The sequence below is a fragment of the Chiloscyllium plagiosum genome, chromosome 21, assembly GCF_004010195.1.
Source record: "Chiloscyllium plagiosum isolate BGI_BamShark_2017 chromosome 21, ASM401019v2, whole genome shotgun sequence".
NCBI classification, from domain to species: Eukaryota; Metazoa; Chordata; class Chondrichthyes; order Orectolobiformes; family Hemiscylliidae; genus Chiloscyllium; species Chiloscyllium plagiosum.
Window position 1 is genome coordinate 34,179,958 of NC_057730.1, and position 22,976 is coordinate 34,202,933.

General features: G+C 41.6%; 1 protein-coding gene across 3 annotated transcripts in view; it reads right to left on the bottom strand.

Moving 5' to 3' along the window:
• grid2ipb (glutamate receptor, ionotropic, delta 2 (Grid2) interacting protein, b) overlaps nucleotides 1-22,976 on the bottom strand; it is a 102,255-nt gene that overhangs the window by 13,721 nt on the left and 65,558 nt on the right. For all 3 annotated transcript variants that reach the window (XR_006314797.1, XM_043711733.1, XM_043711734.1), the window contains 8 exons: nucleotides 18,199-18,299; nucleotides 16,995-17,109; nucleotides 13,910-14,232; nucleotides 12,517-12,948; nucleotides 10,017-10,104; nucleotides 9,241-9,318; nucleotides 4,328-4,524; nucleotides 1,998-2,153 (listed from right to left, as the gene is read on the bottom strand). Coding sequence is in view for 2 of the 3 variants with exons in the window: in XM_043711733.1 (XP_043567668.1) it covers nucleotides 1,998-2,153; nucleotides 4,328-4,524; nucleotides 9,241-9,318; nucleotides 10,017-10,104; nucleotides 12,517-12,948; nucleotides 13,910-14,232; nucleotides 16,995-17,109; nucleotides 18,199-18,299 (1,490 nt within the window). In the remaining variant the exon portion in view is untranslated. The remainder of the gene's footprint in view (nucleotides 1-1,997; nucleotides 2,154-4,327; nucleotides 4,525-9,240; nucleotides 9,319-10,016; nucleotides 10,105-12,516; nucleotides 12,949-13,909; nucleotides 14,233-16,994; nucleotides 17,110-18,198; nucleotides 18,300-22,976) is intronic.

Genomic DNA, 22,976 nt, shown 5'->3' on the forward strand with positions numbered 1-22,976 from the left:
GGAGGACTTACACCTGAACTGAAAAATGTGTTGCTGGAAAAGCGCAGCAGGTCAGGCAGCATCCAAGGAGCAGGAGAATCGACATTTCGGGCATAAGCCCTTTTTCAAGAATGATTCCTGTAGAAGGGCTTATGCCCAAAACGTTGATTCTCCTGCTCCTTGGATGCTGCCTGACCTGCTGCGCTTTTCCAGCAACACATTTTTCAGCTCTGATCTCCAGCATCTGCAGTCCTCACTTTCTCCTAGCAGACTTACACCTGATACTGCTGCAAAGCGCCAAGTTGACCTTCAGTGTCTGTGAAAGATAAGCAAATTGAAAGGATAGAATAGAACTCTTTTTTCTGAACATTTCTTATCCTCACAGGGAACGGGACAAGAAGTGTGTGCTCAGGTGTTACTTCTTCTCTGGGAAAGGTTCTGAATGATTCTTCTCTGCCACAATAGTCACCAGAAAGGGAAAAAAGAAGCTTTCCTTTTCGGCTGATCCATTGAGTCAGTGTCAGGGATGGAAGGTGCCCACTTCCTATATTTCTTTCAAACAATGTGGATCATTACTTGTGGATTTCGCTAGAAGCTGCCACCAATCTACTGCCAGCATTCCTTTAAATTGTTAGCTGTGGCTGATTTCTGACTTATAGCCCAAGCTCTCTCCCACTTGATGTCCCACTCTTGACTCCCAGTTTCATGCTGGGTTCCCCTACCCATCACTGATGGGTTTCCTTTCTGCCTGATGGCCACTTGAGTTGCTATGCTGAGAGGGTGCGAGTGGATAAACCACATCCATCCTGTTCCACATTTCTCACCCACAGGAAAACATTACATCTGGCCCATAAAGACAGACATTCAGAATTGCACACAAATTTAGAGAAATAAAGAAAAATAACTCACCTTTAGCATCCTCGTGACATGCCAAATATTTCACGACCAATGAGAGAGTCAATGTTGTGATAATGACAAACAAGGCAACCAATTTGCACATTCTAAGGTCCCGCAAACAAATGACAAATGAATCTATTTTGATAGTGTTGGTTGAGGAATATATTGGCCATGGCAGGTTATGCTTCACTGATACAGGGCACTGGTAAGATCACATATAAAGTACAGTATTGGTCTCCTTATTTAAGGAAAGATATAAATGCATTGGATACAGTTCATATTACAGTAATACCTGGAATGTGTGGGTTGTCTTAAGAACAGTGATTCAGCAATCTAGACTTGTATCTGCTGGAGTTTAGAAGATTAAGATGTCAATTGATTGAAACATACAAGATCCTCATGGATTTTGATGGGTGGATGTGGAAAGAATGATTCCATGTGGGTGAGAGTCTTGAATTAGGGGTCACTGTTTAAAAATAAGGAGTTGCCCGTTTAGACATAGAAGGATGAAGGGAAATGTTTTCTCACAGAGGATCATAAGACCTTGGAACCCTCTTCCTTAAAAGGTAATAGAAGCAGAAACTTTGAATATTTTAAAGTAGAGATGGAAAGATTCTTGGTAATCAAGGGAGTGAAAGGTTATTTGGGATATATGGACTGATCAGATTACTCATGACCTTACTGAATTTTGGAGCAGGCTCAAGTGGCTGAGTGGCCTCCTGCCCCTAATCCATGATGTGTTTGGCTGTATGTTTACATGAGATCAGGGTATTCATCTACTCGAGTATCATGGGATCTTTCATATCACCTCAGAGGGCAGATAGGATCTCCATTTGATATCACATCTGAAAGTTAGTGTACCTCCAATGGTGCAGCATCCCTTTGGCACTGCACTACAGTGTCTGCCAGGATTACAGACTCAAATCTCGGAATGAGACAAGAATGAACAAGCTTCTGTTTGAAGGCTTACTAACTGCACAGTATGCAAAATAAGCCTCTCAGTATTCTGCAGCAATGTGATCTTACTTTCAACCCCAGTTGCTATTACCTTGTCTCACAGACTGATTTGGTGAAATGTGAACAGCAGCTTATTAAATCCACTAGAAACCCTATACTGTTACCTCAAGAATCTTTGCCAGTTTCTTGCCACTTTTCAGTTCGACTGAGGCCTTGTAGATACACTGCAGTCCAGACTTTATCTCCTCTGTCTTCTCTTGCAATGTGACCTTGAAATGCAAGCTCTTCAGTCTGATTTTATATTCCTTTACTGACAGCATCTACACATGGGCAGGGATATAGAAGGAATAGTTTTTCATGAATCTCTGCCGAAGAAAGAAGCTTTGTGCAAAATATATCACATAGGGTTATGTTTCTTCTTTTTGCGAAGCTACTAATTCATGTTATCTGTGTTTTAGTAAGAACAAACACAGTAGGCCAGTAGTTGTTGCCTCACTACCTCTCACTCCTCTAATACGAATCTTCTCAGAACCTACCTTTTACCCTTTAGATCCTGTATGAAATGCCTTAAGTTTTTACTCCAAAAGGTGCTATATAAATATACCTAATTATTACATGAGGCGGCAATAAGGCAGACTGATGGATTTCATTCTAGGCTCTTATAGGAGTGACTAGCAATTTAATGAATGTATCGGATTTTATTTCTCAAAGCTTGCTTGATTTGGGGATGGAGCTATTAGTTTGGAAGAAACTGAATGTAACTCCTTATATTCAAAAAGGGAGAGAGACAGAAAACAACAGGCCAGTTAAAAAATGCTGGAAGCTTTTATTAAAGTATTTATGGCATGAGCAATGTGGTTTTGTGAAAGGAAAATCACGCGTGACTAATCCATTCGTCTTTGTACTTTGGGTAAAGGGGAGCTGGTGGATACATTGTACTGAGATTTACAGAATGCAGTTGATAAAGTGCCACATCAGTGGCTATTACAGAAAATAAAATGCTCACAGTGTATTATGGTATGGATAGAAGATTGGCTGGTTAGCAGAAAGTAGAGGCAGGCATAAATGGACCTTTTTCAGATTGGTAAACTGCATTGAATAATGTACCACAGGGATCAGTGCTGGGATCTCAACAGTTTCCAATTTGTACAAATCATTTAGATGAAGGGTTAAAAGATATGGTTACAAAGTTTGCTAATGATATACGAAGAAGTAAGAAAGTAAGTTGTTAAGAGAACTGAAGAAGGCTGCAGATATGAGACTGTGGATAACAATCTGAGCAAATTCATCAAGACACGGAAAATATCTAGGTTTAGGCTGACAAATGGCAACTAATAGCTGTAGCGTACAAATGCCAGGCAGTGACCCCTTCCAACAACACAGAATCTAGCCATCAGTCTTGACATTCGGTGGCATTGCCATTGTTGAATCCATCACTATCAATATTGGGAGCTGGCTACCATTGACCAAAAACTGAACTGAACGAGACACATAAATACCATGGCTACAAGAGCTGATCAGAGACTAGGAATCCTACAGTGAGCATCTTACCTCCTAACTCCATAAAACCTGTCCACCACTTACAAGGCACAAGTTAGGAAAAAGTGAGAAAATAATCCCCACTTACCGGGATGTGTGCACTCAAAGGTTCTGACACCACCGAGGACAAAGTAGCTGCTTAGTTGATATTATATTCACATTCATGCTCTCCATCAACAATGCTCAGTAGCACCATCTACAGGATGCACTGCAAACATTCTCCTTAGAGAGCACCTTCCAAGCCCATAACCACAGCCATTGAGAAAGATAGGGGTAGCAGATACATGGGAACATTACCGCGTGCAAGTTCCTGCCCAAACCACTGACCATTCTGACTTATAAATATACTGCTGTTCTGTCAGTATCAATAGGTCAAAATCCTGGCACTCCCTCCCGAACAGCATTGTGGGCGCACCTACACCAAATGGACAACAGCAGTTCAACAAGAGAGCTCATCACCACCTTCTCAAGGACAACTAGGGATGGCCAATAAATGCTGGCCCAGTCAATGAAACAGATGTCCAATGAATGAATAACTAAAAATAAATAAACATAGACAGCTAGCTAAATAAATAAATAAATAATGTTATGTGAAATCATCTGTTTTGACAGGAAGAATAATGAAGGGAACATATTATCTTAATAGTGAGAATCTGTAGAGCTTTGAGACGCAAAAGGATCTGGGTGTTCTAGTGCATGAATCACAAAAAATAGTTAGTATGCAGGTACAGCAAGTAATTCCGAAAATCCGAGTGTTATCCTTTATCATGAGGGTAACTGAATACAAAAGTGGAGAAATTACGCCTCGGTTATACAGGGCACTAGTGAAACCCATTTAGAGTACAGTCTCTCTATATTTGCCTCATTAACTCCAAAGTGTAAGAGAGGTTGATGAAAGTTGGTTTAAGTGCCTTTGACATAGAACAAGAGCTGTGACAGTTTAAAAGGGACCCACCTCCAGGGCGAATTGGTCCGGCTCACTCAGCTTACTGGGATCAGCCATGTGCCGCCTGAAATTCTTCAACTCTTCCTCATCAGGAGCATACAGTAGCAATTGTTTAATATGAGAAGGTTCCAGACGATCATTCTCCATTGTCACAAGGATCCGCCGGAGCTCTGGTGCAGAGAGTTTCAGGTGGGCAATGAGAATAGCTAACAGAGATAAAACCAGCACGAGAATCTGTTATCCCAAGGAAGTGAGAGGTGGAGAAGACATATTGCCACTGCCAAGTGAGTCAGACAAGCAAAAGGGACTGACCCGGAACTGCCAGCCGCTTCTGATGGGATATCGATTAGGGTCATTACTGAGCCAACTACACCCATTATTCTGAGTCTACTGCAATCTCGTGGTGGTTGAGAGATTAAAGTCAAGCTGCAAGGAACCTCATGCCCTCAGAAGGTTGCCCAGCTAAACTTGGCAGGTTTGCCTCCCATTTCCTGCCAAGGCATTTTGTGCCGATCTATACACCAGGCCTCAGATAGAGGACACACTGTTGACTAGAGATTATTGTTATACAGACAACAGTGTGTCATCAGTGTGAAAGATACTATTTGAGACAATTTAACAGAAATATAGAAAATAGGAGTAGGCTATTCAATATTATCATATCTAATCATCCATCCCAGTATCCTGTTATCAGTTTCTCCCCATATCCTCTGATCCCTTATCAATTTATGGCTTTGGATTTTTTTTTCTAATTTACTGTTGTGTAAAGATCAACTTTCTGAAATGTGCTCACTGGCCCTCCGAGTCAAAGGTAAAATGACATGTGACCCCCTCACCCATGTGTAAAGGTTCAACAATTCTGTTTTATAGGTATATAAAAAGGAAAAAGATTAGCAAAAGAAATGCAGATCCATTACAAGCAGTGTCAGAAGAATTTAAATGGGCAAAAAGGAAATGATAAAGAAACTGGACAACATTTTCTGTCTGCACGGAGGGAGGAAAATACTAAAATCCTCCCAGAAATAATGGAAGATCTAGGCATTAGTGTGAATTAGGAACTACAAGATACTAATGTCAATAAAAATGTAATAGAGAAATTAATGGGACTTAATAATTTAACTCCCCGACCCAATTATCTTTTTGCCTAGAGTGTTTTCTTTCAAAATTTGTTAGATTCTGTAACGGTACTAGCATTTTGGCAAATGTAACACTACTATTTAAAAAATGAGAGCAAGAACACACTGTGAACAATGATCTGTTAGTGGAACATTTGCGATAGGGAAATTGCTAGAATCTACAATAAAAGATGTGGTAATACGATAACTGAGAAAATACGATCGGATTGGAAAGAGTTCACACGAGTTTATGAAAGGGAATTCACGTTTGACAAGCCTGTTAGAGTTTTTTGAGGATATAACTAACAGAATAGGAAAGGACAAACCAGGGAGTGCGATATATTTAGATTTTCAGAAGGCTTTCCATAGAATTCCATGCAAGAGATCCATAAACAAAATTTGAAAAACGGAACAGGGGAAATGTACTGACATGAATTGAGAACAGGTCAATGGGTCAGGAAACAAAGTAGGAATGTACGAGTTACTTTCAAGTTGATTCTCTGTGACTAGTGAACTATGTCAAGGTTCAGTACTTGGGTCCCAACTATTCACAAATCACATCAACAAGTTAGATGTGGAAATTAAACATGATATCCGAAAATTTACAGATTATGCAAAACTAGGTGGAAGTGCGGGTTATGAAGAGGAGCAACTCAATGTGCCCTCTAAACTGACACTCGCTGACCTCGGAGGTCCACACAGCAGCAGGGAAAATTAGAGGGAACATGGATGCAAATATACTTCAAGGGAACTTGGAAATGCTAAGTGAGTGAGTGGGCAAGCACTTAGCAGATGGAAAATAATTTAGAGGAATGTCAGGTGATATGCTTTGTTAGAGGAAAAACAAAATTACCAAGCATTTCTAAACTGAAGTGTTTACTTTCAAAAGGGTCTTGGATGCTTTTGTTTAGGAATCACTGAAAGTTAACATGCAGGTACAGCAAGCAATTAAGAAAGGAAATGCTATTTTAAGTTTCTATTACAAAGGAATTTGAGTACTGGAAAAAAATGTCTTACTGCAATTATTTTGAGTCTTGACAAAACCACACCTGGAGTTGTGCAGTTTTTGTTTCCTTACCCAAGGCAAAATATACTTGCCATAGATGGAGTGCAATAATTTCGAATTCTTAAACTAATTCCTGGGAAAGAGGAAGTGCCCTGTGAAGAAAAATTAAATAGACTGGATCTTTGTTCTTTGACGTTTTAAAGAACAGGAGATGATCCCATTCAAACAAACAAAATTCTGTCAGGGTTCTAAAGGGTATATGTAGAAATTATGTTAACCCTGCTCAGAGGTATCCAGAGCCATTAGGCAGTGTCTCTGAATAACACGCAGACAACTTAGGATGCTGAATCTTTGGAATTCCTATAGTGTAGATACAGGCTGTTTGACCCATCAAGACAGCACCAACCTTCTGAAGAACATCCCAACCAGATCTGCTCTATCCTCATAATCCCGCATTTACCATGGCTAATCTGTCTGACCTTCGCATCCCTGAACACAATGTGGAAATGTAGCATTGCCAATCCATCTAACATGTACATCTTTGAAAGGAAACCAGACAACCCTGAGGAAACCCATACAGACATGGGGAGAACATGCTTACACCACACAGAGAGTCACTCAAGGCTGGAATTGAATCTGGTCCTTGGTGCTGTGAGACATCAGTGCTAATCACTGTGCTGCCCAGAGGACTGTGGAGGATCAGTAATTGAGCATACCCAAGATTGAGATTGAAAGATTTCTAGTATCTGGATACAGGATGCCTGTTTCAATTATATATTCAACTAGAAATGCTCATGAAAAAATACTTAGCTTATGAATAATCAATTGATAGCATAGAACTTGGACACTGCTGAAAAGAGACATACAGTCAAAGCTTTTCATTTTGCATTCATCAAAACAGTTGCAAGAACACAAAATTTGAAAGGAAACATTAATTTACATAACATGAGAAAAGAATATTATAAATATCAAAGGTTATGGTCTACTGCGGGGAAACAATGCTGAAGTAGAATTAGCCATGACCTCATTAAATGGTAGAATGCACCTGAAGGGCTGAATGTCCTAATCCTGCTCCTGTTTTCTATGTCCTTATTTACTTCCTTTCTCCACCATCATTACACAACATACCACTCCTTCTCTTGCTCAATCCTTCTCAATATAGGCCCCTGGAACAAAAGTTCTTAAACATTGTTAACAGACAAGAAGTTGAAGCTTTTCACTTTGCACTTGTCAGAGCTAGGATGCCAGAAACAGATCTGAGAAAGAAACACCATTTTAGACTGCATGAGAAACAGGTGCTGATTGGTTGGACTATTATTGACATGGAGATGCAAAAGTAATAGTTAATTGTCAATCTTAATTCTAAGACCAAGCAGGTAGACTCTGAATCATCAGTGCATTGCCATAGGGATGCACCTGTCAGTTGGCTGTTTCCATGACCCTTGCTTTGTGAAATGTTGCAATGTACAAGTTCCTTTACCTGCATAAAACAACACCCTGATTATTTATGTACAGAGCTTCTAGCACAAACAAAGCATCTCACTGAGATTGACTGATAATCTTAAATTGGTTCTGGTGTAACTCCTAGCACAGTCTGGATTATTCAACAAATGGTTTCCAATTGTAGAGTCACGTCTATTGGAGGATAGACTCTTGGTGAGGCTTGCAAATATGGGCTGGTTGAGCATGATTGGTGCACTGTCCACTGTGAATAGTCAAGGGGACATGTTAATTGATACAGTTCACCAGTCACTGGGATACGTGACATCACATCAGCACTGAGATTCAAATATCACCTTACTCATTTGTGAGGCAGGCAAAATGTATTTTTGACTTGATAACAGCATCCAGTTAGTGGAAAAAAATTGCTGATAGATTTACTGCATAGAGCAGAGTGCAACAGCTAGTTCGTCTGCTGCTCAAATATTTGAGACATTTTCCCTTTCCAGGGCAACCCGAGGTAGATTGGGCACTACTCAGAACCAAAAGTGATAGACATTGGCTCTTTCTTGAATTTTCATGATATATAGCAAGTGATAATTTGATCATGCTGGTATCCATCATGATGCAGGATAGATTTTTATATGCACCATTTCAGCATCAAACTCACATGGTTAGGGGAAGTGAGAATAGGGCCCTATTCACAAGGTTGCCCATGGAATTGATTTGTAGCCTGTGAGTCTACAGCAATCCCAACAGGTATATTGACAAAAAGACAAAAAGGAGTCAAATCTGATTGGTTGAGGTATTGTCATGGAGAATTGCCAGGGAAACATCGATCCTATGTTTTTCTTTAGTTCAAAAATGGAGCAATAACTGGACATGTTATTTATGCTTGCAAAGGATAGGTGCTGAGTATAAATACATGCAGCATAAAGTAGGAATAAAGTGAGCTACATTGTTAGCTCAGCTGATAATTCTAAATTGGCTGTAAGAATAATTCTTAGCAGACTCTGGATTGTTCAGCAGAGGATGAAGTATTAAATTCAATAGCAATTCCTGGTGCATTCTTCATGGCGACACTTGGCTAACAGAGTCATGTTGTCAACCAATCAGCACTCTTGCCTCATGCATATAATTTATTGCTTCCTTTGAATTTGGCTTTCTTATATCTATCCTAATGAATGCAACACAATGTTATGACTGGATGTCTCTTTTCAGTAATATTCAAGCTCTGTACTCTCAAGTTGCCATTCAAATATTAACTTAAGTACTTGTCAATGAGCAATTCCAGTTGAGTTTATCATTGAAAGAGGCATTCTGTTCCCATAGCACAAGGTCGAAAGAGGCAGGCAACTTACATATATTGTAGGCCTTCTTACGAGATAGTATTTCCACCACATCCTTCTTCTTAAAGGTTTCAGGTGCAAAACTTGCTTCTGTAAAAAAGAAAATGAGAGTGTAAAGAGGAATATTCAAACCAGGCTTCTATGAGCATCCGATCACCAGTTGGCAACAGTCCATGCCTGGGCCATGTGACAAAGAGTCCACGTAGACCCATTTAATGATCACACCATATGGACCTTATCTCTGAAGGGGAATAACTGGACTGTAGTGCATTAATCTGGATTAGTGGTGCTGGAAGAGCACAGCAGTTCAGGCAGCATCCAAGGAGCAGCGTCCAAGGAGCAGCGAAATCTTTGATGTTTCGGGCAAAAGCCCTTCATCAGGAATAAAGGCAGCGAGCCTGAAGCATGGAGAGATAAGCTAGAGGAGGGTGGGGGTGGGAAGAAAGTAGCATAGAGTACAATGGGTGAGTGGGGGAGGGGATGAAGGTGATAGGTCAGGGAGGAGAGGGCTGCCTGAACTGCTGTGCTCTTCCAGCACCGCTAATCCAGAATGTAGTGCATTAATCCACCACTGGCTTCACCAACATAAAAAGTGACAAAAATACTTCGAGAAAGTGCTGCAATTTAATGGAGATTATCCACACATGGTACATAATCACTGTTTGGCACATAATATGTGTAATCACTAACTGACATAGAGTCTGGTTCACACTGTGTAGACTGACAAGTGCACTCAGATGGTGTGTCGTGTTCTGTTAGGTGCTGTGCAAAGCCTGGCTGTAACTTACTGTTTGGTCTCTGGGTCCCAAAATGCAGCTCCAGATCTAGATACTTGACCATATCGCTCAGCTTGTCATAATCCGAGTCCTCTCCAAACTGAGGAAAATGAAGTGGAAAGAACTGATTATCAGATGATGGCTTCAAATAAACACAATGCAGCACTGAATCCATGCTCTTACATGATGACCAAGCTCTACTGGGTTTTAGTACAAGGGAAATGCTCAGTATGACTGAGTAAAGGTAAAAACAAATGACTGCAGATGTTGGAAACCAGAGTCTAGATTAGAGTGGTGCTGGAAAAGCACAGCAGTTCAGCCAGCCCGAAAATTGACGTTTCGGGCAAAAGCCCTTCATCAGGAATACCTGATGAAGGGCTTTTGCCCGAAATGTCAATTTTACTGCTCCTTGGATGCTGCCTGAACTGATGTGCTTTTCCAGCACCACTCTAATCTAGACTCAGAATGACTGAGCCTGTTTCACATCTCGGTTAACAATTGGAAACCTACCATATGGGCAATGGGGCAAGCAAAAAGACAGTGACAGAAAATTCTGAAAATAAACCACACACTTAGCTCAACGTCTGGGCATAATGTGCTCACTCATTCCTTTTCCTGAATCTCATTGGCATAAGATTCAAAAAGCACCGGTTGTCTCTCAGCCAATCAACCACTTTTCACGTTGCTACCTAGTGGCTATTTGACTACAAGACATACCATAGTCTGGGGTTGATCTGGACATGCATATCTTCAACCAGGTCACTGATTAGTGAGCAGGAGCAAAAACCCTCCAAAATATTCCAACATATTGAAAGAAAAGTCCTACTAATACCACTGTGACTAAGAACAGATAACTGCAAAATAAAATGGAATCTGATTTTGATTTGTTTTATACTCAGTGCTGGTTCTGTATTCAATGTCTCAACAACTATCTTTTTTTCTTGTATTGCTGCAGTATCCAGTTTAAAACAACTTTTTTTTCCAACACAGCAACATTGACAGGCAGGAAAAGATCAAAGTCCTTTAACTCATTACAAAGATCCCTCATCTCATTATAAGCAGAGAGTCTCCTCCTGAATGATCAAACATGGACCAAATGTTATTGACTAGCCATTTACCTCAGTAAGATGTGATCCCTTCCCTCTTCAAGAAAGGACCCCAACTCCCTCATGAAAACAGAAGGCCAGATTTTCATGGACGAGATGAATACTGGGAATCAGGAATTTTCTCTGTCTCTATCCGAGTCCTATCACCCTACTTACATCGCAGGGAGATAGGCTTGGGCTGGAGACAAGTCTGCTGGGCCTAGAGACAGGCCTCAGGGCATGATGGGAGGTGTGCAAGTGGTGATGTCAACAGTTAGATGTTTACTCGGAAATTGATTCACGTGTACACATAGTTGCCAAACTCTCTAATCCATAAGTCCTCCTCCCCCTCATACCTGGTGTCCCCATTCTCCTATCTCTCTCTCTCTCTCACACACACACAAACATACACAGTTTGTATGAAGTTGGAAAAGGGTCCACTGGATGTATTTCACTGACAGTTTATTACTTGAAAACAATGATCAAGTATTACAACAGTTTTTCTTTCAACTCTATTGCCCTCATGATCTTTTTTCCAATGAACGCTTCTGCTTTCTGCCCTCTGAAAACACACCCAAGTGTCTTCGCTCTCCCTGTCACTCACTCTTCAATAACCTTCATCCCGCAGTACACCCATTCTCCCCAGTGACACACATATTGTTTAACTAGTCATTTAACTAGTGTGGGGGAGATTATTTTTCCAAAGGGAATGCCGAGTGCCTGTTTTGGTTCCCAACTCCAGATTAGGGCTCCCCCGATGGTTCACGCGCCTTTGTGGAACAGTGAACAATATTTCCTCCCAAAGCCAGCTTGACTGCATCAAGGTAGTAGAGGATGTGAAATGCCCACCTACAGTGGAGCCAGTAAAGAGTCCAGAGAGCGATCTGGCTTTCAGTGATAATGAGACAGGAATTCCAGAACTGGGTCCTGTTCACCAGATTTATAGTCCTTTCGTCTCTGTTCCAACACAGGCAAGAAATCCAGGCCAAGGTGTCAGTGACCATCAAATTTTGTTGCAGCATTTATGGCCTGAGTGTTGGAGGCACTGATGATATGGATGGAGCATTTGTATCTTTAAGCTTGCAGGTTGAACACCTGCATTGTCAATGACTTGAAATAAGTCGTGGGCCCGCTGAGTACACAGGCTCCACATTGGGCTGAGTATAACAGCTGGAACCACTGACTGCTCAAGCTACTGAACGCATATGTAACTAATGAATCGATTGTAAAGACCTCCCTTCTCCAGATATTTCCCAATCTATCCCTTACCCTTCCTGAAGTCAGGAATATTTTCCCAGTTTGTCTCCACTACACTCACATCGCAGTCAGAGTTCATCCTCTTCCTGTCTTAGGAGTGCTTGACGGGTCAAACTTGGAAGGCCAGCAGAGGAAAGCAGCCTGGACTGTAAAGTAACAACTTCACATACCTGACCCCAAATGGTGCCTTCAGAATTCTCCACTTGTTCCCATCGCAGCCTCTTCACACTCATGTGACTGGATTCACTTCTACGGTGAAAGCCACGGTGCAATGGAGGGGGACCAGTCGAGGGTGGTAATGGAGGAGGAGGAGGAGGTGGTGGGAGAGGAATAGACTGATGGTGGCTAGAGGAGTAAGAGGGGGGTGGAGGTAGTGGAGGTGGAGGTGGGATGACCCTTTTCAACTCAGAGATTAAGGCGGCAGGTTTTGGGTCATTGAACTGTATGGGTGGTGGAGGGGGGGGACTTTGAGGAGGAGGTGGGATAGGATCCGAACATGATGAATACGTTAAGGAGCTTCCATCATCACTGCTACTGGCATATTCACTGGGGCTGCTCGGGTCATTTATGCTATAGATTCCCTGCTCCTCTGGAAAGGTCATCTTGGGAAAGAAAAGAGCAAGTTCAGCCAAAAGTGAAACAGTAAAAGTCTCATAGAATCCCTACACTCCATCAGGTCCATACCAACCCTTCAAAGAGAGACTGTCCAGACCCACCCACTACCCTATCCTTGTAACTCTGCATATTCCATGGCTAATCCACCTTGCTTGCACATCCCTGGATGCTGTGGGCAATTTAGCATGGCCAATCCACCTAACCTGTAAATCTTTGGACTGTGGGAGAAAACTCACACAGACACATGGTGAATGTGCAAACACCACACAGACAGTTGCCCAAGGTTGGAATTGAACCTAGTTCCCTGGCACTGTGTGGCAGCAGTGCTAACCAATGGGCCACTGTGCTGCCCATCTCACAAATCCTTCCCATAAAACTCCATCGTCATGTCTCCTACCCATGTATATATAAATACCCTTCTCAGAAGGACTTTTCAGGTTATATAGAGACCATTCACTTCGGTTTGAACCTTTCCATTATTCCTGGTTAGCTATTATTCTATGTATAAACCATTCCAATTTACAATTAAATTCCATCTTAGAGGCACATTTCTGAAATAACTGTCTTCTTCAGAATCCTGTCAACAATTCAGGTCTGAATATATAAAAGTTATCTATTTGAAATAAATTTAAAATCTTACAAATGTACAAAATTGGACAGGAGAAGGTCTAGCGGCCATGATGTGACCACTACAAACCATCACCCCACATTCCTCCCTCATTATCCCCTCAATGAGCCTCTTCATCCCAATAACTTCTCCCCCATTCCCAACACGCTTCCCTCTCGGAGACCCTTCTTCAATGACTTCATCCCCCAGTGACCCACTGACCTTTTAAGTATTTAACACCCAGGAAGATCCCTAGTTCGATTTTCAATGTGAACATGCTGTCACCGCCGATCTAACTGCTTGCTAATAGTCAGCAACTCTATTAGGTTTGAAAAACTTACTTCTTCGTAATCGTTCTCTGGGTTCATGAACTCGTCCATGATGGTCACCTTCTGTCCTAGCTGCTCACTCAGGGCATCCAGAAATCGGTCTGTATCACGGCTGCGAGGAGGGCGGGAGAATGTGAAGAGCTTCTTGCGACGGTGTGGGGGACTGTTCATGACTTCCACGTTCTGGGGTGAGGGGCTAGGGCTGCCGTCTAGGCTGACATAGGGGTGTGGGTCCGAATTAGTCGGGGAGGGATCATTAGGAGCTTGACAACGACAAGAGTGCATGGGATGAGGCTCTGTCTGCCATGACAGAGACATCCCCAACTTTTTACTGCCTGCAATATTAACAAAAACACATCACTTCGAGAATGTGCTTTCTTCAAATGAACAGACATTGAGCAGAAATATGGAGACCCCTCTTTGATGAAAACACCACTTTGTGCAAGGCAAACCTCAGTAGTCAAGACTATTGCAGAGTCAATGGGTCTATTTTCTTTCTACTGTATTGGACTGTTTATGAAAAGACCAATATAACAACTAATGGTGGGAAGCTGCAATTGACTCAGTTCCACAGGCTAGGAGGGAGCTGTCCCATTTCGCCACATTATAACAAACTACAGCTCAAAACTTACTTAATCAGCCGTAAGGTGTTTTCAAATAACCTGTGGTGGTGAAGGTACTGTAGGGCGGCTCAGTGGCTCAGTGGTCAGCACTATTGCCTCCCTATAGTGCTGGGGACCAGGGTTCATCCCAGCCTTGGGCGACTGTCAATGCGGAATTTGCATGTTCTCCCCATGTCAGTGTGGGTTCCCCCTAAGTGGTCTGGTTTTCTCCTACAATCCAAAGATATGTAGGTTAGGTGGTTTGGACATGGAAAATGCAGTGTTACAGGCATATGGTGGGTCTGGGTGGGATGCTTGTCAGTGTGGACTCGATGGGCCAAATGATGTGCTTCTAACTGATAGGGATTCTATGAATACAAGGTCTTCCGATGTGATCCTGCAGCAATGCCTTCAATGCTCATTCTGCTAAATCTCCTCTAATGTCTGCTGTTTTCTTCTGCAGTGTTTCCACCAACAATGTTTTACAAATAAACCAGGCCTTCATGCCTTAAAGATAGGAGTCACTACAGAGAGTAGAGTCAGCCAGGTAACCACTGATCATTTCTGGCCACATGTGACATATTGAAGGAAAACACAGATCCAGTGTGTGGCATACGGGTACTCAAAATATACCAGGTGACAAGTGGATGCATCTCCAAAAGTCCCTAAATCATCTGGGAAAATCCACCAGAGGAGTGACTAATCAGAGAATAGTCACCCCTTCAAGCTAAACAGAAGAAAAGAGTGAAGAGCTGCTCCTTCAATCACAGCAATGTGTTCTGGAAGTCCAAGGACCAGGGGGCTGCCATTGTTTTGCCAAGACCAAGAAAAGGTGGCAGGAGGCACGGCCGGGAACAATGTTGATGCTGGGAGAGGGAATGGAGGACTACCTAATCGCCCTCTGCAAGGGTGTGGGATGTTTGAGCGGACATGGAGGCTGCAAGTATTCTGGGGAGAGATTGGGGATTGTAGGAAACTGGGAGAGGAAGGCCCAGAAAGAGATATGGGGCTACAAGGTTCTAAATGGAGCTGGAGAACTGCAAAGTCTGGGGGGAGGGAAATGGGGGGTGGCTATGGCTGCAAGGAGATGGGGAAGCTGCAAGGGGACTGGGAATTGACAAAGAGGCCAGAGAAAAGCTGAGAAAAGAGAGTGAAGCTTCTTGTAAACAGATGCTAGAAAGATAATAGTACAGAGAGAAAGAGGCTTTAGGGCAGTGGGACAGACAGGGAGGGTGCACTGTGAATGATGAAGAGACAGAAGCTATTATTAGGGGGTTGGAAGAGAGAGGCAGGCTGTAAGGAAGGGAAAGAGATAGAGAGGCTGCAAAGAAAAAACAGTTCAAAGCAGTCGATGAAGGACTATGTAGCTAAAGAGGAACCAGAAAGTGCGAAATCACTTTCGCCAGAAAGTGCGAAGTAATGAATTACTTGCAAACGAATGTGTTATCTCTAACTTAAGGCTGTACAGTATACATTCAAGGAACGTTTTCATGGATGCTGTTGTAAAGAACACTGTGTCAATGATTAAATGTAAACCTGAGATTGAGATCTGAGATGCAGTACAAAGGGTAGTGTGGCCTACTTATCATATTCCAGTTTTGTGAATATACAATGGAAAGCTATGACCTCACCATTCTGTGGAAATGTTTTTTAAGGAAATGGCTTTTTGTGTGTAGAAATATGTATCAGTTCTTTGGAAAAATGTTCTTGCTAATTTCTGCCTGTTATCTTGTTCCAATTTAAATACAGGTATCCCCTGCTATCCGAAGGATGAGCGTTCCCAGGAAACCTTTCGTACGCGGAAAATGGCGTAAAGCGAAGGAACATGATTTATATGGGAAAAGTTTGCTGTTTTTCATAAAAGTGAAAAATCCTCTTGAGATTTGCGAAAACAGGTACTAATGTAGGTCTTTTGTAAAAGTGAAGTGGCATAAAGTGAACATTTGAAAAGCGGGGGATACTAGTATTGTCATATCTGAGAGATAAATGCTCTTCAAAGTTGCAACATTAAAGTTTAACTGCATTGATAATAAATGAGGCAAATGATAAATTCTTCTAATTCTGTTGCTATGTGAGTCCAATAGAAATGCAGAAGACAGTGGTACTATCTGACTCTATCACCTGCTTATAAAGGAGTTAGCAAGAGTAATAAAGTAGCCCCCAAAAATCAAAAGTAGATCTCGAGGGCATTCCTCAAAAAAACTTTTGTCGTGTCACACTTTATTCATTAAGAAAAGTCAAAACTGGAAAATCATAGAATCACATAATTTTTAGGGTGCAGAAGCCATTTAGCACATTATGCCTACACCAGCTCTATGATCAGGTGAGGCAGAAGTTAAAGACACACGTGCTTATGGAGCTACTGTCATGGATTATCGTCTCCATTATAGATAGAGCCATGTAACAGCAGTTGGGTCAGGTCCTGATTGAAAGCCACTTCATTGCTGGATGGTATGGATGAAAGAAGTCATAAGCTAGAGGTTGCATCACTCTACCTGAATGGCTCAGTTGTTCAGGTACCGGAGATGTTCTGGGCAGTGACGGTTTCATCATTTTTCCTGCATAGCCAGACCCTCCACGGGTTTCTATTTCAGCATAGACAGGAGATATCTGAGAACAAAGTCCCACTCCAGTCAGCATCATAGAGAGAGAAGACAACAATAACAATAAAGTCTTATAGTTACAGTGCCATTAATATAATAAAACCTGCCAAGTTGCTTCACAGGAACATTATAAAATGAAATCATGCCACATAAGCAGATATCAGACTATATGGTCAAATGTTTGGTCTAAAGGCTAGGTTTTAAAGAGTGCTTTAATGGAGGCGGGTGATTGATGTATGGACACGAGGTAGTAAGGAGGGAATTCCAAAGCAAAGGAACTAGCTAATGAAGGCGCAGCCACAAATGCTGGAGTGATTAAAACCGGAGATGCACAAGAGACTGGGATTAAATGACCACAAATATTTTGGAAGTCTGCAGGGATGGAGGAGATTACAAAGATAGAGGAAGGGGGGACGGGGGGAGGTCAAGGCCACGGAGAGGTTGGAAGACAAACATTACAGTTTGGAAATGAATATGTTGCTTGATCATGAGCCATTCAGCAAGCACTATGTTGATATAATAAAGGGACTTGGTGTGAGTTAAGACAAGGGCAGCAGGAGTTTGAATTACCTCAAGATTACACAGCATAGAGTATGGGAGACCAGCAAGCAATACATTGGAATAATCAAGTCCAGAGATATTAAAGGCACAAACAAAGGTTTAATTAACAGCAAAATAACCTATAGCATAGGCAAAAATGGATAGGTTTTGGAAATGAAAATAGACAAATATAATAATGGCTCAAATATATGGTCAGAAACTTGCTATGGGTCCAATTTAATACCACCAAGACTGTGAAAGGATATTTTTAAGCTCAGGTTGTTGCCAGGAAGGAAGCAAGTCTGTAGCTAGGGGTTTGAATCAGGGACCAAAAATATTGACTTTATCCTTCGCTATATTTAATTAGAGGATATTATTTGCCTGGTAAGTGGTTGTTGGGTAAGCAGTCTAATGACTTAGCATCAATGGAGGAATTGCAAGAACTGGTGGTGAGGCACAGCTCTTGCACCTCAATGCCAACGTACATGTGAAAATTAATCACTCAAGTTATGTCACAGGGGGAGTGACTGGAAATACATTGAAATGTAGTACTCACCTTTCTCAGGTTGGGTGTCTCAGGGAGAGATGTACCGTCTCCTGATTGTCGCTCTCCAGGAGTAAGGCGGATATACGTATCTACAGCATCCCCAGGACCTCCTGCAAATAACGTGTAGATTTGCAATCATCATATTCTGGTATTTTGACATTGTTACTGTGAGAGATGTGGGGTATATTAGAACACTTAATATATTGATGGGTCTGAAATAAGTCAGTAATTTCTCAAAGTAGTACAGTGTTACAGAAATGACGATAGATCAAGTACACAATGCCATAAGCTACTTTGGTCGAGCAAGAGAGAATCAGAGTTGAATAAATGCTGCTGCAAACAGCTTCACGTTGGCTGGATAAACCTGAGTAACCAAACATTGGCTTGATTCAGTGGACACAATGTTGCCTCTGAATCAGAAGGTCATAGGCCAAGGGCTCACATCAGATCTAGGCTGTGAGTCCAGTATGGTACTGAGCGATTGCTGCACTGTCAGAGGGATCATCTTCAAAGACAGCATTAGATCTTTGCCCTGTTAGCCATCAGCTGGATATGAATATTCCATTGTACTAATCAAGACAGAGAATAGGCTGTGGGGCAAGGTACAAGCCTAGTTTTGTAGTCACAATTCTAAGTAAGCCTCTGAGAATAACATCTAAATCTTGAATAAAGCTCTCAGTATTTCTTCAAATGTCTCTAGAGACCTAGATCTGTCCTGTCAGATAACAAGAACTGATGATTCACAAGATCTCTTGAATTCCTCCATAAATTGCTTTTCTGGCTGAGCATCAAGGTATTTTTTCTCCTTAAAATGAGCAGCGTTACATTCTTCTCTTAACACAAATCACTTTAATTACCAAATCTGAAAGACGCTGACAGGATCCAATTTCCTCATTTCCATCAGACAATCTGCCTTTTATCAAATACGCTGGAATTCTGCAATTCAACTCTAAACCCAACCTCAATCATGGACAGTAACCATTTTCAAAAGGAGAGTACTATACTGAATCACAAAGATGTAGTGACAACCTTAGCAATAACAAATCTATATGTATGTTCATTTACACACACACACACACACCTTGTTGCGAACAACATAGCTAAAATCTAACTTACAGAAAACAAATTTAACCTACAAAACAGCAATCTAGACTCAATGCAATGAAGTAAACCTCAAGTACAGGGGAAGTAAAAAGCCCAACTCCAAACTTTGATGGGATTGTCACTCTGGCTGGACATATCTTGGAGATATCAAAGCATAACCCCCTACCTCCAACCACTCTATCCATTCCTGGTGTTGGTCCACCTTAACAAGACCTTACCTCACAACAGCCATGTGCAAACAAATTGACTGCTTTTTTTCTAATGATCCCTGACAAACAGCAGTCAAACATGTCAACACTTTTTGAACTAACAAATACAACTATTCAAATATACGCTGTTAAAGCCCCTGTTTTTGCCCTCTCTCAAGCATTATTCACTGCAGTGATCTGCAGATGGCATTTAATTCCTGGAAACTCCACTCTCCGAGTACCAAATCAAAAACAGGCAGTTACATGACGATAAGACCTAAATGGAAAGGGCCTTGGGTTACATGACCTAATTTGTTTATTATGATCAAAAGTAGCACTAAATAAAGCCTCACTGGTGAGACTTCATCTATGTGTAACAAAATGATACCTGGTCTATGGGTACTGAAATAAACAGCATGCTTCATTACTGCATTTGCTGGAAAGGCACAGACTTAAAAGGAGTACAATCAAAATTATTAACAGCTTAACTAATTGTGGAAACGAATGTGATAGGTTGTACAAAACATTGGCCATCAATTAAATTGAGAAAACAGAGAACGAAGATGGTTTTGACAAAGGTTTATTTACAGAGAGAAATCATGAAACAGCAACTTGGGAATGACTGAGTGAACTCACTCCTTGCAACCCTTCAAGAAAGTGTTAGACATGTTTTGTTAACCTATTGGAGATTATGCCAAGGGAAGCTAAGAATAATTAATGGAGTGCAGTTTGCCTTCCATTTGCCTGACAGCCTGAGAGGATGTTTTGATCAAGGTTTCCTGAATTGGCTGCAGTTGGATAGATTTTGTGCAGCTTTTATTTGAAATTCATTTACAGGATACAGGTGTCATTGGATAGACCAGCGTTTAGTATCCATCCCTAATTAAAGATCAGTCATGTTGCTATGGTTCTGGAGTCAAATGTATATCAGACCAGTTATTGACTGCAGATTTCTTTCCCTAAAGGAAATTGTGAACCAGATGGTTTTTAACTTTTTCTAATTGCAGCATTTCTGTTCTGCTGAATTTAAATTTAACCATCCATGATGGTGGGATTCAAACCCTCAGAACATGAACTTGAGGCTTTTACTTGTCTCGTGACATTACTACTATGTCACTGCTTCCCAAAGCTAATTCAACATGGTGTTAGGTACATATTGATTAAGATAAATGGGATAGCTTTTTCATTGAAGCAGCACAGACATATTGGGCTGAACAGCTTCTTGTGGTGTATGACTCATTGATTCTCAGTCTATTTGCACCTGGGAGGAAAAGAGACAGAAGGTGAGTCCAAAAGAAACTGACAAAAGGTTACAAAAGGAGATGAAACATATTTGCTTGGTCTCCTTTTGTCACCTTGTGTATATTGCATAGCAAAACAAACCCAACTGCAAATCAAGAAACAATCTCAGACAATGAATTCAGATTCAGAGACAGTGTGATAAAACTCCAAACTGAAAGTAACACCAAGAAGCAGATAGTCCAAGTGAGCAACTATGCCTGAGGAAAGTGTAGCCAGTCATTGTAAATGGTATGTTCAATGTGATGGTATACTTGAAATCGCAGGATTTGAATGAGGATTGAGACGTCTGTTCAGAAAGTCTCTAATGCAAAACATTAACTTGTTTTCTTCCTCGTTGTTCTTGAGGATGTTACATGTATTTCAAGCATTTTCGGGTCCTATTTTTAATCTAATTTCTGTGGGCCATAGTCATAAGTTTAATTAAGACAAAGGATGGGAAGAATGTTTGTGATGACTATTGAAAAAAATGTAACACAAGAGCAAAATGTTTTGGAGTGTTTGGTGAGTGACAAAGTGAAAATGAAAAGACAAGGTTTCAAATAAGATTAAGTCTTGGTTGTGGAATGTTGTTTATTCATTTTCTTGTCTAAATGGCTGAGAGATGGAGGAATGTGTGTTGGACTCAGGTTCTCGTTTATCCAACATTGATCCTCTGAGGAATGGCAGCCATGGAACAAAAGGTCTTGGGTTAAGTTCCAGCAGCCACTTTAATCACTGTCTGTAACTGGAGAATGCAAAGTGAGGTTGACTCACAGAGGCAGTGGCAACACTGTGCCTTTGTTAAATAACCATCCTGCTTTGGAAGGACAGCTACTTGGCAAGAGACAGCTAGATTAACATTATCAGTTGGATGCTTCTAAGCAAATGCACCTTTTGCCTTAACAGATGGAGACAGCGTTGCTGTTCATATTTCATCACTTCTGTTGATCTTTTAGATTTCCAGCTGCTTCCTTTATACCTCATTGTTTACTATAAAGATTCCCTTACAAGCATAGCCATCTTATAAATTCAATGCTGCTGTCTGTTGCTCTTCCTTCAGTGATTCAACATGTTTTCCATGTGTGACATCCTGTACTTGAGGGAATGGGCAGAAAGGCTTTCCTCTTTCCCTGTATAATGGCAGCACAGGCAAGCTACTTTTCTTGAGTATAAAGTGGAACATTTTGCAATGATGACACTGGTGCAGGGATCAGGGGAAGACTGTATGACTCTTTAAGTAGTAGTACTTTGATGTCTGTTTCTATGCTGTACAATTCTATGACTCAATAGGGTGCTTGTTGTGGTTCAGCATATAGCATTTTTGCCAGAATCCCATTCCAGAGATTTGAGCACAATAATCCAGGACAATGCTTTCAGTGTAGCACTGAAGAAGCACACATCAGAGTTAGTTGTGGAGAGAAAAAAAATGTGTAAAGACTGAGAAATTAGGCTTCCTTCATTAACATTGCATTAAGTTATAATCTTCCCAAAAAGAGGTTAAACCGAAGCGCTTTCTAATCTCAGACAGACATGAAAGATTTCTTGACTGTATTTCAAAGCATATTTCTCCCTGAACTATCATTACTAAACCAGATGATCTGATCATTATCACATTGCTGTTTGCAGACCTTGCTATGTACAGATTGGATGCTGTCTCTCCATGAGTGTATCTCCTGCAGAAGCACTTTAGCATGAAATCTGTGACACTAATGTTATCATTGTACAGCCACACTGCACTGGAGCCAGAACTGAAAGAAGTATGCCCTAACTGTTGGCTCTCCCTTGCTGCCCTACTGCCTGCTCCTAAATTACTGGTCACTCCCATCATTACGGAGCACCCCACTGGCCACTACTCTAGCCACTGGTCATACTCCTATTCACGACTGCTCACTCCCCTCATCACTGGCCTCTCCCCTCATCACTGGCTGATCACTGGCTGCTCCCCTCATCACTGGCTGCTCACTGGCCACTCCCTTGGTCATCACTCTCAATATTGGCCACTCCCCTCATGGCTGACCACCTCATTGACCACTTCTCTCATCACTGGCCACCACATTGACCTGGCCCCTCATCACTGGCAGTCCCATTGGCCACTCCCCTCGTGGCTGTTTGCCCCTGACTTCCCTCCTCATCGTTGCACCTCTCTGACTGTCCAGCTGGCCCACCCCATTGCTCACCAGCCTTACTGTTAGCTGTGTCCCTTACTGTCCCCCT